The sequence below is a fragment of the Chiroxiphia lanceolata genome, chromosome 7, assembly GCF_009829145.1.
Source record: "Chiroxiphia lanceolata isolate bChiLan1 chromosome 7, bChiLan1.pri, whole genome shotgun sequence".
Classification (NCBI taxonomy): Eukaryota; Metazoa; Chordata; class Aves; order Passeriformes; family Pipridae; genus Chiroxiphia; species Chiroxiphia lanceolata.
The window spans coordinates 34,819,886-34,846,334 of NC_045643.1; the positions used below are offsets into that span (position 1 = coordinate 34,819,886).

At 34.6% G+C, this 26,449-nt stretch overlaps 1 protein-coding gene across 10 annotated transcripts in view; it reads right to left on the minus strand.

The window, feature by feature from the left end:
• Positions 1-26,449, minus strand: part of LRP1B (LDL receptor related protein 1B) — a 672,101-nt gene that overhangs the window by 168,868 nt on the left and 476,784 nt on the right. For all 10 annotated transcript variants that reach the window (XR_004358017.1, XM_032693191.1, XM_032693192.1 and 7 more), the window contains 7 exons: positions 26,058-26,222; positions 25,289-25,533; positions 18,230-18,361; positions 16,817-17,044; positions 13,913-14,087; positions 13,511-13,605; positions 9,043-9,192 (listed from right to left, as the gene is read on the minus strand). Coding sequence is in view for 9 of the 10 variants with exons in the window: in XM_032693191.1 (XP_032549082.1) it covers positions 9,043-9,192; positions 13,511-13,605; positions 13,913-14,087; positions 16,817-17,044; positions 18,230-18,361; positions 25,289-25,533; positions 26,058-26,222 (1,190 nt within the window). In the remaining variant the exon portion in view is untranslated. The remainder of the gene's footprint in view (positions 1-9,042; positions 9,193-13,510; positions 13,606-13,912; positions 14,088-16,816; positions 17,045-18,229; positions 18,362-25,288; positions 25,534-26,057; positions 26,223-26,449) is intronic.

Here is a 26,449-nt window from a genome sequence, read left to right on the forward strand (position 1 = left end):
TTAGTGGTGGACTTGGCAGTGCTGGGTTAATAGTCTAACTCGATGACCTTAAAGGTCTTTTCCAACATTAATGATTCTATGTCATATCCCATAACAAGTTTCACAGTGTCTGTTTCTCATTTTCTTTGAATGCCAGAAACCCCTACCCGAGTCCTTACACTCTTCACAAGACTTAAACACTACGATGACCTCCTTCCAACTCATTGTGGGTTATCAGCTTCTCTTGGCTTAGTCAAGTCTCCTCAGGGACTGGATAACACTCTACAGCTTCCCATTTCAGAAAAAAAGTAATCAATTTTTACGTCATGAATTTAAAATAATACTTCTGAGGATCCACTACTGATATTTTTCCATATTCTCATATTAAAGAAAATTAAGCTATTTTGCTAAATATAATCAGTCAAATAAAACATTACTCTAGCACTACCTTTCTAGGAAATCTCAGTGAAGAAACAAGGTTTCACTGGCCCATCTCTATTATATTCTCTGAGTTAATATAGTGGTATAAAACTGAGTGCAAGCAGCTCCCCTCTGCTCTCAGCCTTTTGGAAAAGTAACTATTTTAAATAAACTGAACTAGGTAACGTTTTACCACCATATTACCTCGGACCAGTTTGACCAATAGTCTTAAGGGCAACACGACATAATTCTTGTGTGTATATTCAATTTAACTACATTTAGGAAAACAGAAAAAGGAAAAGAAATTATAGTAGCAATTTGATTTCAACTCTATCTTGGGTTTGTTACACGTATTTTTAAACTGGAACGATGTGATGGCAGTACATGAGCAGGACACTTGCTTGGGTTACTAACAAAATACTGCTCTGCAGTAAATTAACGTTTTATTCTTGATTACATTATAAACATTAACTACTGTGAGATACAATCTCAGAGCTATGTCCTGTACAAAAAGTATGAATATTATTTTTTTTCCTTAAAATAGCTACATATCTTTAAAACATCTAAATGAAATAATTAAATGTGGCAAGTCTGTATAATTGCAAGTTAAACATCATCAGCATTTTCATTTCAGACAGAAAAAGTTATTACAGAAGATGAACCAAAAGTAAAACCCTAGACTGAAAACTTTTAAGTTCCAGGAACACTGTGTTCCCATCAAATATTGTTCATTAATTTCACTTTTAGTTCATTTTATTTTCAGTTAAATGAATTATTTGCCTATGCTGCAGTTTTAATATTTCAGTAACTAATTTATAGGGCCACACAGCTGAGTGTTTCATGACAGAAACTGCAGGTCTAAAAAATAATTTCCACTGCAGTAACTGTAAAAAGTTACAGCAGAAAAGAAAAACTCTTGAAAATATCAAGGAAAAAGAAAAGCAAACTCTTCACAGGTATATGACAAGACCACAATCTACAGAATTAAAATATTAAGATTTGGAGACACAAACGGAACTCTCGATTTAAATTTGGGTAAAATTTAAAGAAAATCTATCACCCTGTCCATGAAAAGGTACTAGAATTGACTGAGTCAAAACATCAACCTTGTGATATCAATCAATTAATAGTAGATTGCATCTGATGATTGCTTTATCAGAAACTCCTTAGAACAAAAAGTTCCTGTGCTCAATTTTGATGGTGTCAATTATAAAAAAAGGCACAGGCAAGATAAGATTAGAAAAATGACTATTTGCTATAACCCATACATGAAATAATGACAATTGGACTTTTTCCTTTTTTTTTTCTTTTCTGTGACATGATAACCTACAATCCTAAAAGTTTACACTTTTTAAATTAAATATTTGTATGTGAAGAAGAGTTTTCATTCTTCACAACCTCTGTTTGACCATGAATCAGAACAGCCCATTAAATAATTTTGGTAATGGCTGCAGTCTTGTGCACAGTAACTAGAGTCTATTATTTTACATATCCATACGTATTCTTTTGCAAGACTTTAGTACAGAAAGGAAGCAAATCAGAATTTTGGTGCTTTCATCATTTATTTCGAAGAAGGGATTAAACTCTTTCGGGCACTTGAAAGAAGTCATTAAACTCTTTTGGGCACTTCTTTAATATTTTGTGTAAAACCTCAACTTTGGTCATGGTTTAAACAGCCTCTCAAAACCTGACATTGGCTGACTTGCCTGTCTCCTTTGAGAAAGGAAAGAAACAAAACCCCCCAAATAACCAATTCGGTGTATTATTTTACCAAGAGATGAAAGCATGGCATGTGCTTAATCAAGAAGTTCAATAACCAATACTTATGTACACCACAAATAGTTTAATTTCTTCCTTTTGGTGTTAGTACAGAGCCAAAACCACTTCTGCATGAGAAGTTGAATGTTCCACCAGGTTCCTCTGTTGTTTACTGAGCTACTCAATGAGAACACATCTGCTTTCATGTACAGTTAATAGAATCTAAAGAATTTCCATCAATGTTGTCAGACATTTCACATCATAGAGTTATTCTTTCATGACAGAAGAAACAGCACTGGATAAACTCTTTACTAATCCTTGAGGTACTTAACTGTGCCTACAGAGGTGGAGTAGTCTCCTACATCACCTACACCCTTAAAAAGGACAAATCACAACAATTCATAAGTGAATACACCTCAAAATTATTCTTTCATCCTCCTCTTCCATCCTTGGCAATACCACACCTGGATAAAGATTTAAATAAAAATGTGGCTTACAAAATCTTACTGAACTAATTGTTTATTCTTCTTTTGCACAGCGGTGGTATATGGTGCACTATGAGTTTTAGGAGACAAGGGTAGAGGAGGGGAGTTAAATGAGAAAGCTCGTGCAAATCCTGACATTTTAGGTACACTAAAAAAAAAAAAAAAAGGAGCACAAAACCCCCTCAAAAAACCCCAAACAAAAAACCCCACAAAAACAAATCCAAAAAGTAAAAAAACTATCACAAAACCAAAGAAAATACTAAACTAAAAAAACCAAATCAACCAAAAAAAACTCCAAAACCACAAAAAACAATGCGCAAATTCTGACGTACAGACATTGAGGTCAATTCTCTTCCAACTATCTGCCAAAAGACTGGTCAGTTATGCCTAAAGCCTAAAAAAATACATTTCCTAGTTTTTCAGAAACTGCTGAGTGGTCAACATACACAACAGTCTCACACCAAAAAGACCCCAACACGTTACACTGAGATTTTTGACAATAATTCTAAGCAAAATTTGGCTTTCTCTCTCCATTATTGATATATTCTGTCAGTTGATAACTCATCTATGATTTCTGGTATGAATTTCTACATTTCTACATTAATTTTAAAATATCGTAGATGATTAAAAAAAACCATTTGGCTTTAGCATAAAGACAACTTGCTTTACAAACTAGGGAAGAAACAACACTATTTTGAACCTTTAAATATCAAACATTTATTTGCTTGATTATGCTAATAAGAGTGTTGTTTGATCACTAATTACAATCCTGTTGCTGAAACTGGGTTATAATATATATTAAAATCATTGTATTTATCCGTTCTGTTGGTTAATTAGCATTAAGCACAGCAACATATTGGGAAACAGCAATTTCAAATGCCAAAAACTGCTACACCAGCATTGTGGACAGTCCTTTGGAGATTTCAAGCACTACTCTGAATGCAAAGTTTGATGGGCCATTAGTTTTCATTAATGGTGGTTTGAGTATTTATGGAAGACAACTATGTACTGCACTTAAAACTGGGCAAATTGCCTAGATATATTTCACATATTAATGGTAATGTAATGAATGGTGTTATGGCAATTAGATGACTGATGACTTGGAAAATTAAGGTGTGTGTATTTGAAGTTTCCTGATCTAAGTAGCCCCTTTCACTTTGCAATTACATCCAGCAAAGTCACAGCTCCCACCCTTTGAGTTACTAGAAAAGCTTTCTGGTATTATTTTTGAGACATTATTTAAGATAAAACAGAAGTCAAACAACCAGTGTATCAGCTAACTACACGACAAAAGTAAATGTCAGCATGAATATATTTTGGTAATATGAACCCACATTTTCTGTCTAAAATGAAATACTGTAATTGTTACTTTCTATTTTGATTGCTTGATAATACACCTTGATGGTTATATTATATACAGTTTGTGTTCAAAAGGCATTGTTCTAATACCTGAACACCCATTGAAAAGCTATTATGTACATCTGATTTTGTTGTATTGCTGATGGAATTGTTTATACATGAATTTTAACAGAAATAGCACTTACACATAAAATCATTCACTACGTGAAGTTATTCTAGTTCGTACTAAAAACCTCAACCAATTCACAACAAATTATATCCTCATTATACAGTCTACACAATCTACATCATATTCCTATTTTGTTGAGATATGATCTGAATTTTGTGGGTTTATGTAAATTGAACTTCTGTGAGGACCTGATACAAAATCCAATCAAATGCCTTCACCAAAACTGCTGACAGAAGTCTTCAACATCCACTTCTTCTCAGCTAAAAACTTACAGTACCTAATCAATATTTTTCTAGCAATGCTCAGCTTATGATTCAGAGCCATATATCATTCAAGAAAGAACACACCAGTTTGGAAACACATCAGATATTGCTGCGAGTTCCTTTGCAATTCAAATCCTGTAATATAATGACACTGCTCACCAATCCAGAAACACAGTTCTCATCACAAAGGTAAATTTCCAACCAGTTTCAGTTACAGTCCAGGAACCATTTTCATTGAGTAACTTGGAGGGCAGGAGAAGAGACTCCATGTAGAATGCCAAATACATCTTTATAATTTGATCACGCTCAAGACGTTTGCTACCAGGAAAATTGCTAAAACCATTTCCTGAATGATATATTAAACTCAAACCTTAAGACAAGTTTAGGAAGCATTTTTGTATTGTCGAAAAGAGCTTTGCTCTACTGTATAAGAAAATCAGAGGATCTCTCACATGGAACATCTTGAATTTCAAAGTAGTAGATATATTTAATATCAATTTGTAAATGGTGTCAGCAGCAGGTGTTGAAAACGATGCAGGGCACAGGGTGCTGTGAATCAGACAAGCTTCTAAAAGACCAGAATAAACTTCAGAGGTTTTTGAAGAAAATAAAATGGAAAGCTAACATAGTAGCAGAAGAAAATTACCATTGACCAAATGCAAGACATTAAACAGTGGGAGGTACTAGACAAAGCATTCACATGTGTTTTTTTAATGATAGATTGACTAAAAATGCCTGATGTGGCATGCATTGACACCTCACACAGTGAATGCGTATTTGAAGAAAAAGTGGGAAGAGCAGGAAAGCAAATATGGCTTCATGGATTTACAGCAACTGCTTTGTAATACAAAATGGCAACAGCAAAAGCATTTTTTTGTATGACTGAGTGCATGGAAGAATGGTAATTTTGTATATATTCAAATGCCTTACTTTCAAGTAGAATATAATTTTCATCCCATCTATATCATGCTCTAAACAATGTAGCAAAAGCAGGCACCAAAAAACTAGAAATTTTGCTCAGCATATGGAAAAAGAAAGATGACTGACACTACTGAGTAGAAAACCAATAAAAGAAAGAACCAAAATACATAAGGATGTGAATTATATATCTTGTTTCCATTTCCCTTAAGGATAAACCTGACAGTTACTTTGGTACCAGCTTGTTTGCTAACATTATTTTTTCATGTCTTACCATTACTTCTATAAGCTCCCACCAAAGAATATAATAGTAGGAAAATGTTAAACAGAGTCTGGAAAGGACTAAACAGCAGCAAACATCTGAAAAAGTAGTGGTAACTTCCAAATGGTTTACAACAGCTAAACTGCAACACTAAACCAGAGGAATTGAAAACAATAAAAACGATGAGGAGATTGAGGGGTAGAACTAAAGGAGAATCATTGTTGCCTGTTGAAGCTCTGAACTTCTCCATAAGTTATATTAAAAAGCAAACCAAAACTGTACAGACTCAGCTGCAGTATCTATTGAGTTCATGCCACAGAACACAACCACAAAGTGCCTGCTTCTCCCTTCCTTTCCCATTTTAAAATTAACAGAATCTAAGATCAAGAAACTCAAGATATCAGAACAGCACAGAAATTACCAAGGCAAACAAGAAAATCTTGGCCCAAGTCTCATCACTTTTTTTATAGTTCTGAAAAATCTTCTGGAACGTAAATTATAAGATACAGCAAAACCTACTGGAGACTGGCAGAAGATCTGTTAGTTTTTTGTGCAAAAGTCTGTCCAGACAATGAACAGAAGGCACCAGTTTTTGACACAGACTGTAGGATTCTCCTTGGGTGTCTCTGGGAGCTCGTGCTTTCTGACAAGGACACTGATGGTTGGGGAAGATGCTTCACAAACACTTAAAAAGTTTGCAGAAGTAATAATTGAGGTCCTTGAAGAGATCACTGGTATAGTAAATTTATTAGAAATTCAACAGTTTTTCTAACAATTCTTCTGACAAATTTCAGATCACACTATCCATCCCCTAAAACCACCGAGGTTTGCTCCATCATTTCCTTGATTTAACTCTTTAGTCCAACAAAGATTCTGATGATCAACAACTGACCTGGTGACAAACTGAACTCTACCTTCTCTTTCTGCCCCCATGGAAACATAACCCAAGATTATGACAAGATCATACAACAAAATAAAGAAACAAAAAATATAAGCTGTCCAAAATATTGCTTTTAGCTGGGGAGACAACAAATGCAAAAGACAGAAAAATGGAAAAGACAGGAGAAGACTACAGAACTCTCTGGCAATGAGTGGAACCTAAATTCTACAAAATTTGGGCACAGGCATTATATCTGTTTTCAGTCACTGATGAATTCAAATAGTAAAAAAAAAGTTAGCTTAGTATATTCACAGAGAAGAAATATTCATTCCATTCATGTTGTTTAGTTGTGTTTACTGTATTTGTAGACAAAAGCAGTCAAGAAAATTTAGGAAATGGAGCAAAAATGATGCAATAAACATTGCAATTACTGTGATTTACCTGCTGCAGCCTCCTATTAAACTTGTAAGCAAAGAGATCAGCAGGGGTACTAAATTTTCACACACTATCATGTTAAATCTTACATTAGAACAAATTAGTCATTCTTCTTTATTTATACATTATTAGTTATGACCATTTATCCATTACAGATCTGTTAACTTGCTTCATATAGCAATGAATTTTCTGTTCTGATCCATTTTACATGCACAGAAGCTGCCTATGAGAAATATATGTAAAGCCACCAGCACTTCAGGAAAATAAATGGCATTTACGTTGCCACAGTGTTTTCCACAACATAAAAACATGTGGGACAGATGAATACAGAAACTTTTCATGTTTTTCAATCAGCACATAGAGTACTGTTGATGAAACTGTATTTCTTTGCACTTTTTTCCAGCAGATTTATGTATGGAATCATATTGCAATGTCATACTGCAGTTTGGCACACCTATGGCTCCAAAACAAAGTCAAAACTCAAAAGCAAAAGTTTTGTTTGCCATTTTTGAGTAGGAAGAATTGTCATTACCCATAAAAACAAACTATGAATAGTAGAGGTACAGATATGCAAAAACTACACAGCAGAAATTTTTCCACCTCCACACCCGCAAAAGTTCAACTACTTCTGTGCAAACAATCATGAAACACTCTTATTTACATGATTGCTATAATCTCTTTGTTCCATATCCCAAATGGATCATCACTGTTATAGGTTCTGTGAATCAGAGATGAAGACTTGATAACCACAGACATCTCAGTGACAGGATGAACAAACACTCTTTACATCTCCTATTAAAGACTTCCAACAGCTCCCCAGAGTAAAGGTCATTCATTCAATCCATTTCCAGTCACAATCCAATCAATGAAAGACAATCTGTGTATAGTAACATTCGTGACTCCTTCTGACACCAACCTTGCTTGTGTTTATGAATGCAGGTATAAAAATACCCCCTCTCCAAGAGACACTGACAGCAGTTGAAGTTCAATACTGGTCAAATGTGTGTATAATAAATCTAATTCAGCAATTACCACTTTACACTATGATGTAATTTACACCATGTGCATAAAAGTCTTTGGATTTTATTTAGCATAAATTTCACTAACACACCATCTATAAGTACATAATTATTATGTAATTAATCAATCAAATAAAACACTTCATAAAAAGATTCTGGCAGTTGATGAGACACCTATCCCAACTTACACATTTGCTTATCAACTGAACTTTTTTTTTTTTTGGAACATCCAAGAGAAATATAAATAATTTTTGAACCAGAAAACAGGGGTCAACAAAGCATTTGGGGGAAATATAGAAAGCTCTAAAGTTATCTCCAGAATAACAGAAATATGAATTCTGAGTCAGACTGGAATTTCCTACCACACTTTGTCCCAGCTACAGCAAGGGCCAAGAGCTGAAGACATGTATGAGAACTAGTCAACATGAAGCAATATTTTTATAATATTCGGCAACCTGTAACTAGTTAATTTTTTAGGAATTTTTCCTTATGCTACTGTTCTTTTGATTTTTTTTTGATAGGTGTTTTTGAACATTCTAAACCCTTCTAATGTGCAAATGGAGGATTAATAACAAACGGAATATTTTATTCAACATATTTAATACATGGAATATTAGCAGATATCTGAAAATCCAAATCATCAATCATTAATTCAGAACCCAAAGAAGTCTTCACAAAGTGCCAGCTAATTCAACAAACTAGGGCTGTTCTGAACTAGGTAGGAAGATTTGAGCAGCAGAGGAAACGAGTCATGGATAATTCTGAGTAACAAAGATCACAAAAGAGCTCCCTCTCCTTCCAACATACTTCATAAGTGACTATGGCAAATATAAGCCATCAATCTGTTACCTTCATACTGTGTGTGTATACATATATATGCAAGACTATATTTAGAAACACATACTTGCAATACAGATTGCAAACTGTCTGTTCAATCAAATATAAAGAACTTTTTCACAGACAATACGGTCTCGCTAGTGAATGCACTGTATGTATTATTTACATGAAACCAACACAATCTTCTCTAAGCTTTTTATATTTCATTATTAAATGGTTTTGAATAATTAAAAAAAAAGTGATTATCACTAGACTTACCCATAATGGTTAAAGCTGTGGCTTTTGTTAAGTCTTCTTTCATTGATTCTATTATTTCAAGATTACCACCATCCAAATTGCATCTATTTATGGTTCCATTTCCTGAACTGATCCAGTAAAGCTTGTTCTCCCCATAATCTATTGACAGACCTGTAATTAATGAATACAACTTTAACTATGGCTTGAATAGATAACACACATTTAGCATTGAGTTGTTTTCATAATAAAAGTGTATTTACAAAATATATACATATACACAACATACAGTTATTTTCTACTCATACTTTAAAAAACAAAAATGAGAAAACAAAACTTGGCCATTTATAGCAAAAAACCCCACACTTTTAGAAAGATTTGTGCTTTGTATTTCTCCCAGCATCTACATAAATCAGTAACTGACTGATGAAAGAGAATTATTTGGTAATGAATACTTGAATAAGCTGACGTCCAAAGCGAGGTCATTAAAAACTAGTAAATGTAAAACAGGAACCATCATTTATATTTGAAAATCACGAATACACAAAGACTTAGAAAACAATCTACTTTTTGTGATACTGAACTAAAAAAAAAAAAGAAAAATCTTTTCTCGCCCTGCATGCACAGCCCTCTGCTTAGAATGCTGAAATACCAAATTCTAACCCAAATTTTTAATAAATGTACAGTACTAATTTTCATTTTGCTTCATAGTGAAGCATAATCAGTTCTTTTGACTTAGAAGCAAGAGAACTGTAGAAATAAAAATACTTGCAAAATAACCTGCTAAATGAACAAACATAATTTTCTGGAAGTAAGAGCAAAGAACTAAGATGATGTATTTCAGACTTCTATAATAATTTTAAAATGTTTTTAAAATGTTCAAGAACTGGTAGCAGGAGATTTCCTGTAGTGAAATACTGTTGGCATGGTGACAATATATGCCATAATAATTTGCTTTGGTACCAGACCTTTCCCAGAATTCATGTTATGTATCCAGCAGCGAGTTGCCAAAAAATACTGTAATTCACTGCATAGGTCAACCTTTAGACATTGTACTGTAGTCTTCTTCTACCCTGTAAAGGGGAAAGCTATTTTGAAAACCCTGACAGGAGGGAAGCAGTGCCCTGTGCTGCAGCACTTACAGCTGCCATCATGTCGCTACGTCTTTACGCAGATTTGACATGACAGGCCAAAAGGTTTCAGCTTTCTGAGCCTCTGAAAAACAGCTTTCCAGTTCCTTTACAGTTACTGACGTTCTTCTCCCCCCCCTGCAATTTTATCACCCAGAAGAAAACAAAACACACTCAAGAGAGGATAAGGATTCGGAGTTGTGCCTTCAGGAGAGACTGATCTCGCAGCGTCTCTGCGCACACGTTTTCATACTTGTACAACAAGCATCGCTCAAAGCAGAAATACAGTGCCACGGATCCTGGAGACAAGCAGGACGTGCAGTACATAGGCCTAGCACAGGGAATTTTCCTGGGAATATCTATCAACTTCCCTATGGGTTAAAAGGGAATACACGCGGATGAAGTTTTCCTTACTCCCAGAGGGACAGCTTTGTTATTCGCTGCAACTCCCGACTGCTCCCAGTCCGCTGCTCACTGATGTCACCCAGATGACATCTCTTTATGGAGTTGCTGTCAATACAAGCTACACAGAATCACAGAATATGCTGAGTTGGAAGGGACCCACAAGGACCATCGAGTCCAACTCTTATCCCTGCAAAGGACCAGCCCCAACAATCACATCATGTGCCTGAGAGCATTGTCCAAATGCTTCTGGAACTCTGTCAGGCTTGCTGCTTACTCAGGATTATGTGCAGAGTATCTCCAGGAAAGGAGACTCCATCACCTCTCTGGGCAGCCTGTTCCAATGCTCATTCACCCACATAGTAAAGTCCTTCCTCATTATTAGTGGAATGTTCAGTGTCCATTTTCTGCCCATCCTGTTGCACCCCAGGAATTACCATCCAATCTTGTCTGGTTTTACTTCAGATATTAAACTGGTGTGTCTCCACATGGGTATTGCAATTACACAGAAGTAAATGACAAAACAAGAACATTCCTAACTCCTTCTTATCAAGTCTATCACATTATTCTTCCCAAAATGCTTTCCATCTATTACTAACCCTTGTTATTTCTAATGCAGGCAAAGCATGTTTAGATTTTTTTCAGGAATTGCCCTGGTTTTGCTACTGAAAACAGGTGACTTTTTAGCCATAAGCATCACAGATACTCAAGATGAATTCTACTGTGGGTGACTGGCTTAAACCTTATGACCCAGTTGCTAAAGTCCACCTAAACATAAGGTCTGTGCAATATTGGTCTCAGGGAATTCCAGTGACCAAATGACCTGCCCAAGAAAGTATGAAATTAGCATTAATTCTGAATTCCTAAGAATACAGTTTAATAGAACTCCAGTTGTTTTGTCAACCAATACATGTGTGTTGTTAGCATTTGAGCCTTTTAGAGCTGCAGAATGGACCAGCAAGTCATATCTAGTATGTACTAGTTAAGATAAAAATAAAAGACACCATCTGTCATCCTAAGAGTAACAGTTCCAAAATTTTCCAAACTATACACACTCTTGGTGATAACACAAAATGCTGTAATTGAAAAATTGTCTCCTCTTTTGATAGAACTCAAACAGAAAAAATTAATCAGCTTACTTCATGTCACAGACAGGAAAACTCTTCCTCATTCTCCAAATTCCAAATTATGTATCAAGACAACAAAATCCCCAACTCTAATAAGCCAGATATTTGTCTCTTTCATCTACCTTGTGAGCTCCCCAAACATTCAAAATTAGCACTTCATGAACTAGAATTTCACTTATGGAGAAAGACAGTTTGTCATCTAAAAATTAAATATTAAATTAAGGATTTAACACTGCTGCTTTCTGGTTCTTTAGCAGTGTTTTCTTGTTCTTAGCATGGGAATGTCTTATACTAATGGTAAGGATAATTTAAACCACTGAAACAGGTATTTTACACATATTCAAATATAGAGTTTGATACTGGACACTTAATACTTATTTGATCTATAGTATAACTGATCATTTTTCATCAGACATGCAACTGCATGTATTTTCATGTCCATCCTAACTGACAAAAAACTGAGCCAAGATGGTACCAATTAAAAAGTTTTCCAGCAAGAGACAGGTACAAGCTTTGTTTTCCCTTTACACACATATATACACATACACCCTTTACAAACTACATATTCTACACTTCACATATACATCATATCTCATGTCAATGCAATAAGAAGCTTCAACTTAGAATATGATCTATTTAAAATATTTATCATCAGATCTCAAAAGTGTTAAAAATTAATCCAATGCTACAGAAAGAAAACAAGTTTTTTCCCTTGTCCAGATACGGATTTGAACAAGTATTCTTTGTATTTGGTTCAGTCACTTCACTGCCATTCAACAAACCCAATGAGAGAAACCATAAGGATTGCAAATTTAGGACCTTGTGACCTGTGATCACAGAATATTCAGTGCAAAATGCTGCATATTCCCCATACTTCTTAATATTGTCCCAATATTATTTAATGTGCTTATGCTTCACCCTAAAATTTGTGAGTTTACCACTCTTTTTTCTCCAGATAAAAAGGTAAATGTCTCTTCAAGTGGATAGACAGCAAATCAAAATAACAGTAAAACAGTCATCAAGTAATTTCTACAAAATTCATAGAATTTAGGGTCTTAAAAGCATGTTGTGTTGCTCTTATGTCAAATTTATTGAATTCTTTAAAACATTTTCTCTTCTGCTTGCTTTATGTATTCAGTTATGAAAAAAAATGCTTTAAAATATAATCACTTTATTGATGGGTCATTAATAAGTCATCAACAATTGACATAACCACTTTAGCTCTCTAAAAAATGAAATTATCTAAAGTAAGAGATCTGAACAAAAAAAAAAGTACACAGAGAGAGAGTTTGGTTTTTTTCCAAACAATGTCATCATTTATCATCAACTGTATGAATTATCAAATACTAAAATCGTGGTTAAGTTGTTATAGGAAATGTTTGCTTTAACCACTGCTTTTTTCTTTATGTGAAAAGTTAAGAGCCAATTTATCTTTTGATCATGCAACTGAGATTCTGGTGAGGAAGGATCTACATTTGCAGTCAAAGCACCCTCTCACATATATCCACAACTTATTAAAAACTTGATCTCTACTTTTTTTTTTGACCATGATATAAAGATTGAGAAATACAGATGGGTTCTCCTTCAGCCCACTGTAATCCTGGAAGTTAATAATAATCCACTACTAGTACAGTAGATTTCAGTTAGAATGGGGCAAAAATATCTGAAATTGTGAAACACAAAATCACATGAGTGTTCTTCATGGCTTTATGCCTGCTCTTGTGACTGTTATACATTAAATTAAAAACATCACGGTACACTTAAATAGCAGTTCAAGATAATGCCCATAATAAATCACTCAAATAAAAAAGAAACAGGAAAACAGGTATTTACCAACAGGATCTTTTTGATTCTGGAAGAGTATTTTGCTGTTGCTGCCATCCATGTTTGCCATGTTAATTGTGTTACCGTCGGTCCAGTAGAGTTTACTGAAGAAGAAAATTAACATATTTAAAATGTTGCTTTGTGTACACAGCATTTTTAATGCATCATTAGAGAAAACATTCATCAGTTTAGGAGGCGGCAAAATGTACAACCAGTGATTACATGATTTAATCAACAGCTTTGGTAAGGAACCAGCATTCAGGTAAGAAATTTTCAGCAAAAATCTTTCAAATGCATGCTTTTACTTTAAGTTTGAAAGAAAACAGAATGGGCAAACTCAAAATATGAATGAAGAAGAATCTTCTGACTAGCTTTACTGTAGTTTATTTACTAAAACCGCAGATCCCTTACCCTTTCACTGGGTGAACTGCAAGACACTGAGGTTTATCGATTCCATGGATGATTGAGGTTTTCAAGGAACCATCTAAATGTGCCACGTTAATTTGTGTTTCATCAAATTCCGAGCTAATCCAATATAAATTACGTGATATCCAATCCACTGCAAGACCTCTGATACTCTGAATATCTGCAAAAAGGGAAAGCAGTTGTTATTTTGATTTTCTTTTGGGATTATTTTCAGTCTTATTTTTCAGGGGAAAAAGAAAGAATATTTTCTTCTAGAGTTTGTTAACAATACTGTGCAATATTCTCTTCAGATGTATTTATTCACTAGTTGCCAAGAATTAACAACCTTTATTTTTCTTCTTGGGCCTGATAACGCTTGAAATAAAAGCATGAACATGAAAATCACACTGAATATTCATAGCATAAAATCTATTGTCCAAATATAATAATCAGACAGATGCTGAACTTTTGCATTGTATTTTTCTACTTAAGAAAGCATTTATTACTTGGTGGTTTTCTAAAAAAATGTTATGTTGAAGTTTAAAAATCTAATTCCTTCATCAGCACCAGGAAGGCTCAGTACAGAAGATCTGAACTAAAACCACTGGCCTAGAGAACAGTTCTATGGCACAGAAGTAGCTACATCACCGAAGTAGTTTTCTGGGTTTATTTCTGAAGTCCCTGAAGGTTCCAAGTTACTCCTCTGCTTTCCTGACTACAGTTAAACATCTGTCAGGCAATGGGAAGACGAGTGAATTCTTTATTTTGCTTTGCTTGTGCTCATATCTTTTATTTTTCCTATTAAATTGCTTTTATCTCAACCCATGAGTTCTCTCACTTTTACCTTTCTGATTCATCCCACTTTGGGCTTTGATTGAGCAGCTGAGGCAGCAAAACATAAGATGATCAATTTGGTTGCTTCACAGTGTCTTTGTATGTGATGGTCTTCATTAGCCAGGTATTAAAAGAAATGTTAATATATGTTAGTATCTGCCTTAAATACTGAGTATGAAGTCTCTGTTCAAGCTCTAGATATCAATGTCTCTGCCTTGAGACAGAGTTGGTTCATACTGATTCTCATCTTTGTAGGCAAGGAGCAGGCCAAGGGTGATTTAAAGATTTCATTATAGTTCATTGTTTATACACATCTTTTGTCAACTTAGTGTGGTAATTTCCACTGACAGAATTATTATAGTTGACAAACTAACATGGATGTGGCTGTGGACTGGTTGAATGGACATAAGGTTGAGCTGTGATTGGGCATTAGGAAGTTTGCCAACTCCAGAGAACACCAAATACATAGTCCTTGACCCACTTAAAACTGACACCCTGCCCTTCTGGGTTTTTTGGTTGGAGAAACTAGAAAATAAGCATTTCATACTCTTAAAAAGATTAAAGTATGACTTTGGCATCTTTGTGACATTGGCATAAGACTCCATCCAGTGAGAATCCCACTTGTATGTGCTTATAAAGCTTCTTATGTTCTTATAAGAAGTATAAAAATATAACTGTAAGCAAATGAGATTGTTTACACATAATAAATAGTATTTACAATATTTTGACGTGCCACAAAATTGTAATTTTGCAAACTTTTATATAATAAGTTACATCTGGAACAAAAAAACCCACAAAAACTCCACCACAGAAGCTACCATAATAAAAGGAATATGAAAGAATGCTGATAAACAAACACACATAGTATGTTTCATTAAGTTCCTTGATGAGTTTTGTGACTTTTTACTATATATTTTCTATAATAAACAATGTTTTTATTTTACTACAATTTAAAATGCAAGTAACAAGTCTCTCTGTTTGGTATTGGAATACCTGATGTAAAGAGCTCTAGAAGGCACTGTAAACCTTGTTCTCATTATTGGGACTGAAAACATGTCTAATTGTTAATAAAGTTGTCTCTGAGACAGCAGGGTAAAAAAAAAAGTTAGCCACACAAAATAAATGAATTCATCAATCTGCATAGCCAAATGGGGATATTACCATATTGGTCCAATCATTTCCCAAAATGTGCTAATACAGAACTAATTTCTTCTAAAGTGACACAAGGGGCAGAGCTTTAATTAACTTTCTGAAGTCCCCCAGATAATAATCTATTTGATTTATTTGTTCACAAAATCAGAAAAGGTCTGATCTTGCACAATTGAGTTATTTCTTTTCTCCTCTTCCCCTTCAAACATACATTTAACAACTGGGGAACCAGAGTGAGTAAAATTTCCCTTCAGATAGAATGAACAATCAAACACTACCAAGGACAGTGAATTGTATCAATTTAATACCAGAGCTATTGACATAGGGTTGAAGCAATCAGGTGTAGACTTTATATTTCATTAAATTTCTGCACTTCTGAACACATTCTGTACAGAAAAAAAAAATCTGTATCACCAGTATCACCAAAATTACAATGCTACCATATTGTGTGTTTCCCCAATGGTGCCAAAGCTGAAAGATCTACATGGACTGGAAAGGAAAAACAGCTCTGACAGAGATAATTTCTTTGCTAGGTCAGCACAGGTAGCCAAAGGACATAGAAAATCCATAGGACATAGGAAATACTTCAGTGAAAAGCTATGACAGGACATTATGCTTCTCCTGCTTTTTATCTCTATTCTACCTTCTCCTGAAAATATTACTTCCCCTTTTTACTACACATTTCAATCTTGTATAAAATCAATGTTAAAATTACATCCCAATTTGTTTACATAAAATTGAATTATGAATCAATAAAATGAACTAGAATCCTAAAGAAAATAATTCTGCTGGTTTATTGTTTAGATCAATTATCCAATACCAGTGCAAGGTACACCGATTGAGAACTTGCATGCCCGTATTTTAGCATGCTCACAACTCACATTTACCTAGAATTAATTATTTTTACTTCAATGCTATGCCATTTACCTCTTGAAATAATGGTTTCTAAGCCAGTCCCATTGATGAAGGCACGTTTGATGGTCTGTGTTTTCACATCAGTCCAGTATAAGCGTTCCTCAACAGCATCGAAATCTATGACTGTCACATCATCAATGTCAGGAACAGTGAAGGCTGTGATGAAGTTGAAATATGGGTTTTCTATGTCCACCCCTCTTATTTCTGAACGTCTTGCATAGAGAAGAAATTTCTTTCTTTCTGTTGGAAAAAAAGGAAAACATTATTCCTCATCCTCTTTACATCTCTAACAGGAATCCAAGTCATTAGTTTGAGATCACTTTACAAATGTGTAAATAGTGTTTATATGAGTGATTAAACATCTCCAGAAAATCTGCCTAGTGACACTTGAGAAATAACGTGTAAAGAGCACAAAAATCACAGGAAAAATACAATAATTCTGGAAGCTGGACGTGGTGTTACCAACTCTGCTAAATGAATCTTATGAATGTGTAAGAAAAAAACGCTGAAATGTTTTTTATAGAAAGTTTGCCCTGCCTAGTCCACTCAAAAAAATAGTTTTACCTACACATCAGATCAGACACTAACATTTGGTATCTCAGGGGAACAGGGATTCAGTGTAACAGGGAAGTTTTGCAAACGACGAATGTGTGTGGAAGCAGTGGAAGGCAAACACGTGGAACAAAAAGAGCAAATTGATTCTTCTAATTTTCACCCTCACTGAAGAAAAAGGATGAAACATTAAAGGCAAAACAAAGCTCTCTTTTTAATCTCAAAAGTCTAAATTATTGGAGCAAATGCCTGTGAAGGAACAGTAAAAGTAACTTTTTTTTCCCCCTGCAATATCCTTGAAACAACAACATATTATTTTTTTATTTCCTAAACATTATTAATCAACACTGAAAAGAGTAATTTAGTATAAGGTTTTACAGATAATACACACAATTATTTGACATTTTGAGGGCTTTTATAGCTTAAAAGTGTTTATTGTAATTGTTTTTTTTTAACTCCCCTGCAAGGCTGCACATCTAACATTTACTCTTTGTTTTTTAATCCCTGAAAATGAAACCAAGGCAACTCTAGAACAGGTAGAGATTTAAGCTATTAAGCATCTTTTTGTTATTCAGCTTACCTGACTCATAATTTTCGGATGACGCACATGAGAGTACAAAGCTTTCTGGTTTGCAGAGATAAGTTTTACCAACATATCACACACATAAGCAGCACAAAGAAATGGCTGCGGTAACAAATATCAAAGCACCACAGACCTCAATTATGAGAGCAAGTTATTGATTCTCAAAAAAGTAGATGCCCCTTTGAAACATACCATTAAAAAGCACTGCAGAGATTGTGTTTAAGATTAATTTGTCCAGTCCAAAATTCTAAAAATCCATACAATTGTCAGGCTTTGGGGGGAAAACTTACCGTAACATGTTTTCTTGTCTAAAGACAGTTTCATCAGGTGTGGACAGGCACAGGCAGCACTTCTGTTGTGATTGATCAAACACATGTGAGAACATGGACCTCTGCCCTCATTAGCAGCACATGGATTGGAAGCTAAAATTGAATAATGAAACACAAAAAGTAAAAACACCTTTTTGAATTAAGGTTTGTCACACTGGCATAAACTACACTGGTGAAAAATTGGTAAATATTCTATTGAAAGACAAACCCAACCTCAGTGATAAACTGGGCTTGTGCTCTAATCACTTTTTCTGGTTAATATTCAACTCTTGTCCAAGAGTTTTATATTTTAATTTTTTTGCTGTTGTCGTTGTTAATATAGCCACAAAATTTATCATTGTAACTTCATGAAGACACTGGATAAAATTTTCCAAGGGAGATATTAATTTTGCAGCCTATTCATACGATTTAAATGTATAGAATTTTACAATCCTAACAAGGACATATGGGATTAAAAAAAATTTTAACATGATAGGGACCTGAAAAATGATTTAATTTTGTGAAAGCTTAGTCAAAGCTTAGATATGAACTTTGGCAAACCCAATGTTTCCTCTCAATTTGATCTCTCTGCCAGAATATTAGATGGAAATCTAACATGCAAAGATAACTTGAAAAAAAGACATAGCAAAGTATTTCTACTTTTCTTAAAGAAAAACCTTTCCTAAGTGTAGCTTTCCACAAGTAGTTTACTATAGTTCACTGACTGAATGAAGTGTGCTAAAATTGCTTTAAAGAGGAGAAAGAAAGTTGACTGGAGAAGACCTGTTAGTCTTACAAAACCTGGAAATCATTCTTATTATCTTTATTAATTACTATAAACACACAGTTGCAGAGCACTGCTGAAGAGACATTTCAGGCATAAACAGAAAGCAATGTTGATTTTTCCTTTTACTAAAAAAAAAGCTTTGAAAATTAACATTGATGGAAAGTCGGAATGACTGACTCATAAAGACAAATTTAAAATTATCAAAACCAATTAGTTTAGAATATAGTCCTCCAGCACCGTGCTGGCCTGAAATACAAGTAATTAGACAACTAGAGAAATCTGATGTATGAATTTCTTTGCAAAAATAATTTAGTTCAAGCACTAAAATTTGAAGACAAAAATCAAAGTTTGCTTCATGGAACCATTTTTTTCCCCTCAGTGCTTCCTTAAATTTATTCAGCAACTCCTGGAGCCTTTAACTACTTACTTCTCTAACCAGTACTACAGGAAGGATGAAACTTTCAAAACCCTTGTTAAACAGGTTAATGAAATTCTTTCCATCATGATTCTATCAAAAAAAAAATAAAAATCACAGGGCTTCACTGTTTTTTGTAAAGTCACCCCATTTGCCCCTTTTAAGCACTGGCAGCACAGGAGACCACTCAGCACTCTCCCAGCCTTTAGTTTACCCTGCTATTCCAAAAGTTTATTGAAAGCAGCATTCCATATCCTCTCTGTCAGGTCTCCTAAACCTCTGACAAAACATCATCTGGGCCAACAAGCCTAAAACTATTTATTGCTGCTTAATGATTTAATATCTTCTTTGACAGCTAATAGACTGTAAATACCTCATCATCCTCATGGGATGACTGTACTTGATTCTGCCTTTCTCAAAAACTACAATACAAGAGATGTTTATTTAATATCACTTTTCTTGTATCTATAGTATCAATTTTGAGAAAATCGGGGGTGATCTCTTTTAATAAGTTCACAAGTTTGTGTGGAAGACAAAAAACACGAAGTTAAGGAAATAACACTGAAGAAGGTTCAAAGAGCCTTCACAGATAATAATTATTAATGCACTATTAGTAAATATAAGTCATCTATCTCTATGAATTATACATCAGAAAGGAAACATAACTCAGACTTCTGACAATATTGTGAAGGAGATCATAGAATCATTTAAGTTGTAAGGGACCTAAGAAAACCACCTAGTGATTCAACGTCCTGCAATTTTTTGACATTTTTAACATTGCTACTGCAAGATTTAAAATTTAGTTGATGTTTTGTAAAACAGAATTTCCTTTAATTTATTTGCCAACACCACAAAACAGTGTTTCCTGTGGAACCTCAACTTCTCTATATGCATATAAACATCCGGGACAATGATTTATTTAGGGCCTAAAAATAATAAATACAACTTGTCTTTCAGTGCAAGTAGTGCATTTTGTTCTTCTCCACTGAAGTTGTGGTTCCAGTCTGCTCCAAGTACCCACAAAGAGGAGTCAGTACAGTTCATGTACTGTCTGTTCACATCACAATTCCCATCACAATTCCCTTCATATAGCATGGAATACAAAACTAGTGGAAAAAGAAGTGTTCTAAAGCAGATGTGTTTGTTTCCACACGAGTGAGCAACTCTGGGAGCAAACTATCATAACCTAAAAATTACTTCTAGCAGCACATATTTACATATTCCTTTCATATTCATACTGCTTTCACTGAATAACAGCTAAGCCCATTCTCTATTTTCTAATAAAAACTAATTCTCCCGAAGGCACATAGATATGTTATTGTTTTGACTCTCAAAAATTTGGCTTTTATTTCCTTGTGCTGATTCTAATATTTTCTTCTATTTCTATTGTGAATAACCACATAACCATTCCTTATTCACCTTTTCCATGCCATTTATGATTTCACAGACTGCCATCATACTGAAGCCTGTCTATAAGTTGTATTTCAAGCAGTATCAGCCTACCTGTCCTCAGACCAAAACCTTTCCCATACTCTTGATCAGCCCGTCAAGCTTTCTCAACAGTTTTTGTACCATCTGTATACAGTATTCAAGATGTGGGAGTAATATGGATTTATACAGTACCACAGTTTGCTGTCTATACTTCTTTATTCCTTTCCTAATAATTTCCAGCAATATATTCCTTTTGATCATAGTAACCCACAGAACTGGTATTTTTACCAATATGCCAGCCTTTTGCATTATTTAATTGATTTCCACTGCTGATTGCTTGTCAATCTATGTCTCTTACAGTGCTGAGCACAGACACGCATACATCACTCTGTCATCATGTTACTTCTTGACTGCTCTCCAATTTTATTTAAACAAAACATTTATTTTTCTTGACCAGTAACCCTTAAAAAACCCCTCAGACATCCCATCACCAGCTGACAAATGAACAGTTACTCTGACAACCTCTCAATATGCTCATTCACTGTGGACCAACTTACCCTCCTCATTAACTTCATATTGAACCTGTCCCTTCATGGCATCAGATTAGCGAGACATAGTTTGATCTTATACTTTAATGGTGCACAACATGATTAAATTCTGCCCACACCTTCAAATATATCCACTACAGTTACATCAAAAGGGTCCTTTTAAATTGCTGACAATCAATTCCCACTCATATTTAAAACCAGCTATAGATCTAATCCTCTGCTCACTTTCAATAATTTTAGCATTGCTTTTCATAAGGCCAAACATCCTCCTGCTGCAGTCAGCCAAGTTAAAATCTTTATACCACCTGATTACATCTGATTATTTTAGCACTGATCTTGGGAATTCACAGGTTAGGACAGATCAGATAATGCGGGTTCATAAATAAATATTTCCTCCAATCACTATTTCTATTCCAGTTTGTAATCATTCACTTCAAGAATTAGTTAACATACTACCTAATAAAAAATCTAAGTATCACCATGAAGCTAAATAAACAAGAACACTATTAGGGCAAAGTTAGCACAATTCTTCATGATATGCCATAATATTGAGGATGATAACTTTATGGTAATTCTGAAGCTCTTGTTATCAACTATTGGGGTCAAAACAAGCAAGATGAGCTCCTCCATCACATAGTGAACAGTTACACACTTGAACCACCTGCCCCAAAAGTTGCAGACAATATGTCAACTAGAAGAATTCATACAAGAAGAATAAGTCAAAGTCTTTAAAGAACAAAAAGATCGTTTTAGGTTGAAAAATCACTGAGTTACAGGCTAGTGGAAGCCTGTATGAGAGGAGAATGGTTGCTGTCTTTCCCCAGGTCCACACCTGCCTTTAGGCCCTGATCAGCCACTGTCAAAGACAGGATGCTGAGTTAAGACAATGGGAGGAGAGGTTGCATTTATAACTCCAAAAACAAAAATGGAACTTTCACAAGGCACTAAGGAACCCAGTTTAAAGCTCAGAAAAATTGTATGTATTTTGCATGATTTATAATATATATAGTACTTTGTTCAGGTTTTGACATAAAAAAGGATGTACACAAGGCTGAGATAAAATCTTAAACTAATATTTTTTTTTTAAAGCTACCCATCTTAAGCTACATTTCTGTAAAAAGTTATTTCAAACAGCTGGCAATCTGGGCCTCAACAGAATATTGTAACAAAGGAGCACTATGGAGTTCAATGTTTTTCATTTTTTAATTACAGAAGAGTCCAGTGGTACCAATATACTTTATATTCAACAGTTGTTATACTGTTTGTTATGATTTTTAAATAAAAATTTCATTTGCAGAAAGGAAACTAATTCCACATCCATGTTTGGTTTTTTGTTTTTCCCTTTATTCCAAAGTAATACCCTTGAGAAATGGAGAAAAAAAAAAAAGGGGGGGGGAATGTGTGAGAAATTCACAGCTTTCTGTTTTCAAGTTATGATCCTTCCAATGCATTATATTTACCCCTCTTATCACTATCCTTAGTACATCTCCTGGTACAACTTCTTGTGACTAAAATAGAAGACCTTGTTCTTGGCAGCAAGTGGATTTCTAATATAATGGAGCAAGTTGAAAGAAAATGTTCTTCTTAGAAACCCTGTGTTTGCTTCGTTAACAGCATTCCTGACACACAGCTTCGGTTCTGTGAAGATGAGTGGCTCTCAAGCTCATATTCCTGAGAACATTCTGCATTAGGTAAGAAGGCTTCCATAATCCCCTGTGTTTTCCTGACAGATGAACTCATCATCCATACAAATATCTCACTGCAACTTCACTACCTTAAATTAGCATCTGTCCTAGATTGACTGTTGCTTGAGGCTACAGGAATTTATTTAGCTCTGCTCTACTTTATTTCAATCAAAATAACTTGCATGATATATATTGAAAGCTAATAAACTTTCACCTACATAGGTGACCCAGATGTAGATCTGTGGAGATTAAACTAAAAAATGTTCATCCTTCAGTACCATATTTATACTGACGGTTTGGAATGTAAATCTACTGTTAATTTTATTTTGAGATTCTAACCTACATGATATCTTGTTCATTTATTGAAAAATAGCTACAAATTCAAAAGAAAAATAAGTTACAGCATAGTATCACCGCTTTTCTCTAGCTCCAATAAAGCGAGGTACTGGAGATTCAGGAAAAAACAAATTTCTTCCACTGAAAGAGAACAATTTAGAGCAAACCCAAAAGGTCAATCATAAAATCAGAATCCAGTGTTTTCTACATCATAAAAAAAAAATAAATAAAAAAGCTGCAATTACACAACTTGATATTTGAACTGGAAAATAACAGCTGAAAACTCTTCTACAGCTTTTACTTGCCTTGAGGCCAAGATATCTGTGACTGTGGAATACTGACTGATGTCTCCCTAGGCTATAGACTCTCTCCAAAGACGCTGCCTGGCCCCAGTCCAAACAGAAAATAGTTGTTCTTTTTCTGACAGCAAGAAAAGGCTAATGGGAACTCCACTGTTACTCTGAAAACACCAAATATGGAACAGAGATCCTCAAATCCCAAAACTCGGGAAGTGACTAATTACAAAGAAAAAACCTAAATCCCCTCCCCGCTAAAAAAACCCCAAAAAACAAACAAAAAAACCCACAAAAACCAACCAACCAACTAAGACCCCAAAACACCAAACCAAACAAAATCACAAAACCCCCTCAAACCTGAAAAAACAAGCCCAAAAGACACATTATTTGAAAGGGGTGTGCAGAGGTGCATATTTACGCCACCCGTTATTTTCACATTCTGGGTAAACATCTTCTTCTGTCTAGAAGTCAGACAGCTTTGTTAGAGCAGTATACTGCCCTAAAAAGTAAACTCTTAAAAATTAGAGAAATAAGAGGCTTATTTCAAAAAGTAATAAAGTCCAAGGAACTTGGCATCCACTGTAAACCAGTAACACTCTTCTTTAATATACATTCATTATTATTTTAAAATAAAGCCATCAGAAAAATGCATCCTGACATTCTATGTCACCTGCTGTGAGGTAGATGAGGAGGTCACTGTGAGTCTTTATCACAGTTACCACAAGGCTTTACGAACTAGCAAATGAGTTGTATCATTGCTCTCCTTTTTTCCACATGTGCTATTAGAGAACATCCTTCATATCTTTTGACTACTAGTGTGCAGGGAGAATTTTACTTGCTGGTACTCATTTACATTAGAGCTTTATCCATAGTTTTCTATGTATAACTCATGCAGAACTAGATTTTAAGACATTCACAAAGCCATACAAAATTGTCAGGATTTAATGCTTTCAAATCAAGAGTGCTCAGAACCTACTAACATAAAAGTCTAAGTGGCTTACTGAGCGCTACAAACCCTGGGTGAGAAGAAAAACAAAATATCATTTCTCAATATTAAAAAAAAAAAAGGTGTATATGAGATGAATTTTAAAGTATTTTCTATTAACATCAAATTTTTGACAGAAGAGTTGAAATTTATCCAGTGAACCTGGGAAATTCTATAACTGATTGGTGGTCATCCTTCAGTGGTATTTTTTATTTCCTACATTTATGGACAAAATAGTGACTCTTTTTGTTATATCTCACAATAAAAATATATATTCAATTCTTTTTTCAGCATTGGTATTTCTCAGGGTACATATATATATATATATATGAACTCCATACAACCTTCTGCCACATGTGTTGCATGCACCTGCCTTCATCTAGTGCTGAATACAAGGCAAATTCACATACAGATAATTATACATAAAAAACATCTATTTTCCCCCCTTATAGGAACAATAATAAATTATTCTACAAACAATACAGATATTTATATATAAAAAGAATATTTATTCCCCCTCTCATAGGAGCAATAATTAATTATGTCATAAAGAGTCACCTTGTGGTTGACGACTTGGATGGTAGATCTGAAGATCAAATGGTTGAGCACTTGTTTTTTGTATTACACTGACATTCTGGCCAGTCCACTTATTGGCTTTTGCCAGTGTATTGGTTCTCCAATCTGTCCAATAAACTTCACTCCCATACAAAGAAACAGCAAAAGGGTGAGAAAGATATTCGTGACCCCGTATGATCTCTATCATGCCAGTTCCATCATACAGTGCAGAATAAATGGCATCCGACCTACAAGATACCCCCAAATTTAAGATTACATAAAAATAAAATAAACATCACACAACCATGATGAAATTGGGCAAAATATATAAAAACTTAACTCTTACATACTGGTAAGACCAAAGGATGTTCACAGTGCAACAATTAATTTCAGAGATTCTTTAGTTCATATTAATAATTTAACTGGAGATACGAAACACTGGTTTGCTTGTATAATGTTTACATTTACCTCTCTGCTGTGAAAAATACAATAGGAAAATCTGTTTCAGATGAACTTACAGGAAAAAAAATAGTTAACTATCTTGGGCCTTCCATGGATAAGTGTCAGGGAGGACATGTGGGAACCGTTCTCTGGGAACAGGGAGCCAGGAGTCATGGATGATACCAGAGCTGTCAGGGCAGAAGCTTCACCCCTGCCCCTGATTTATCTCCATGATGTAAATAACTACATTCCACTTACAATGCATTTCACATTTCTTCATGCAAGAATAAGAGTTTATAAACGGATAATAAGAAAGCTGTTATCACTTTACCTGGCATCTGTCCACACTATTCTTTTTTCAAAGTGATCTACAGTAAGGCCATTAGGCCAGGCTCCAGTATCCATATCTTTATATATGATTTTTCTTTCTGCTCCGCTCATGGAAGCAGATTCAATGCGAGGAAAATTTGCATCCCAGTCTGTCCAAAACAGAATCCTTGTAAGACGAAGGGGAAAAGAAAAGAGATAGAAGAAAATATTAAAGCACCGAGAATAATCTGAAATGGTTTAATAAGACAATTGTTGGAAAAAAGGTTCAAATGTTTACATGCTTTACCCTAAAGGAAAAAACATAGATCAATTTGGGTAACTATATAAATTCCTTGAAGTAAAAGGGTAATATTTCATCATTAGTTTTAGAGCAATCATGAAATTAAGAAAGTT